Source organism: Wasmannia auropunctata, unplaced genomic scaffold, assembly GCF_000956235.1.
Source record: "Wasmannia auropunctata unplaced genomic scaffold, wasmannia.A_1.0 LD335311.1, whole genome shotgun sequence".
NCBI classification, from domain to species: domain Eukaryota; kingdom Metazoa; phylum Arthropoda; class Insecta; order Hymenoptera; family Formicidae; genus Wasmannia; species Wasmannia auropunctata.
Genome location: NW_012027579.1, coordinates 31,025 through 31,632, shown reverse-complemented (window position 1 = coordinate 31,632; position 608 = coordinate 31,025). Strand labels below are relative to the sequence as shown.

Sequence of the window (608 nt, the reverse complement as noted above, 5' to 3'; positions counted from 1 at the left end):
TCGAATTGTTTTCGCATCATCTTCTCGATTCCAGCCCCACTGCTTCTGATCGTCGGCAGACCGTTCAGCGTGGCATTCACATGCGAAAACAACGGACTCTTCGCTGAAAATGTAAATTCAAAAACTCCTAGAATTTAGAGATTCTATATTCTAGAAAAAGAATTTAATAGTCCGAATTTGGTGTGACAAGAGAATCAGACAATCAAAAAATTTAGGAAGTTAAGTACCTACTAAGACACGTCTTTACTTACTTACGCCTTCAAGACGTCTGACGTTCTCAGCGGTCTTTAGATAGAACTTTGTTGCGAAAAAAAATAAAACGACCAGTATCACCGTCGGTATCAAAATCCATTGATTAATTATCATTTCTATGATTATTATGCCGCAAACTACAACACATATCTGTAGCGTGTCTAACATCGATTTGGGCAGTAACTCGTCTATGGTGCCCACATCCTTCGAAAATCTGTTTAAAATTCTCCCTGAGACAAAAATAATTAAGTTTAAACAAGAAAAATCGGGAAATTAAAGTTCAGAGATCGCGACAGATTCGATGATTTCAATAATTTATATTTTGAATATAGTGTAAAAACGTGGAAATAAATGTA

The 608-nt window shown here is 35.9% G+C and overlaps 1 protein-coding gene across 1 annotated transcript in view; it reads right to left on the bottom strand.

Moving 5' to 3' along the window:
• Positions 1–15: 15 nt before the first annotated feature.
• Positions 16–608, bottom strand: part of LOC105457279 (probable multidrug resistance-associated protein lethal(2)03659) — a gene marked incomplete at its 3' end in the record, with an annotated part of 17,278 nt that continues 16,685 nt past the window's right edge. Inside the window, exons 10-11 of the mRNA XM_011701872.1 lie at positions 252–482; positions 16–103 (exon numbers count right to left, since the gene is read on the bottom strand). Of these exons, the coding sequence (XP_011700174.1) occupies positions 16–103; positions 252–482 (319 nt within the window). The remainder of the gene's footprint in view (positions 104–251; positions 483–608) is intronic.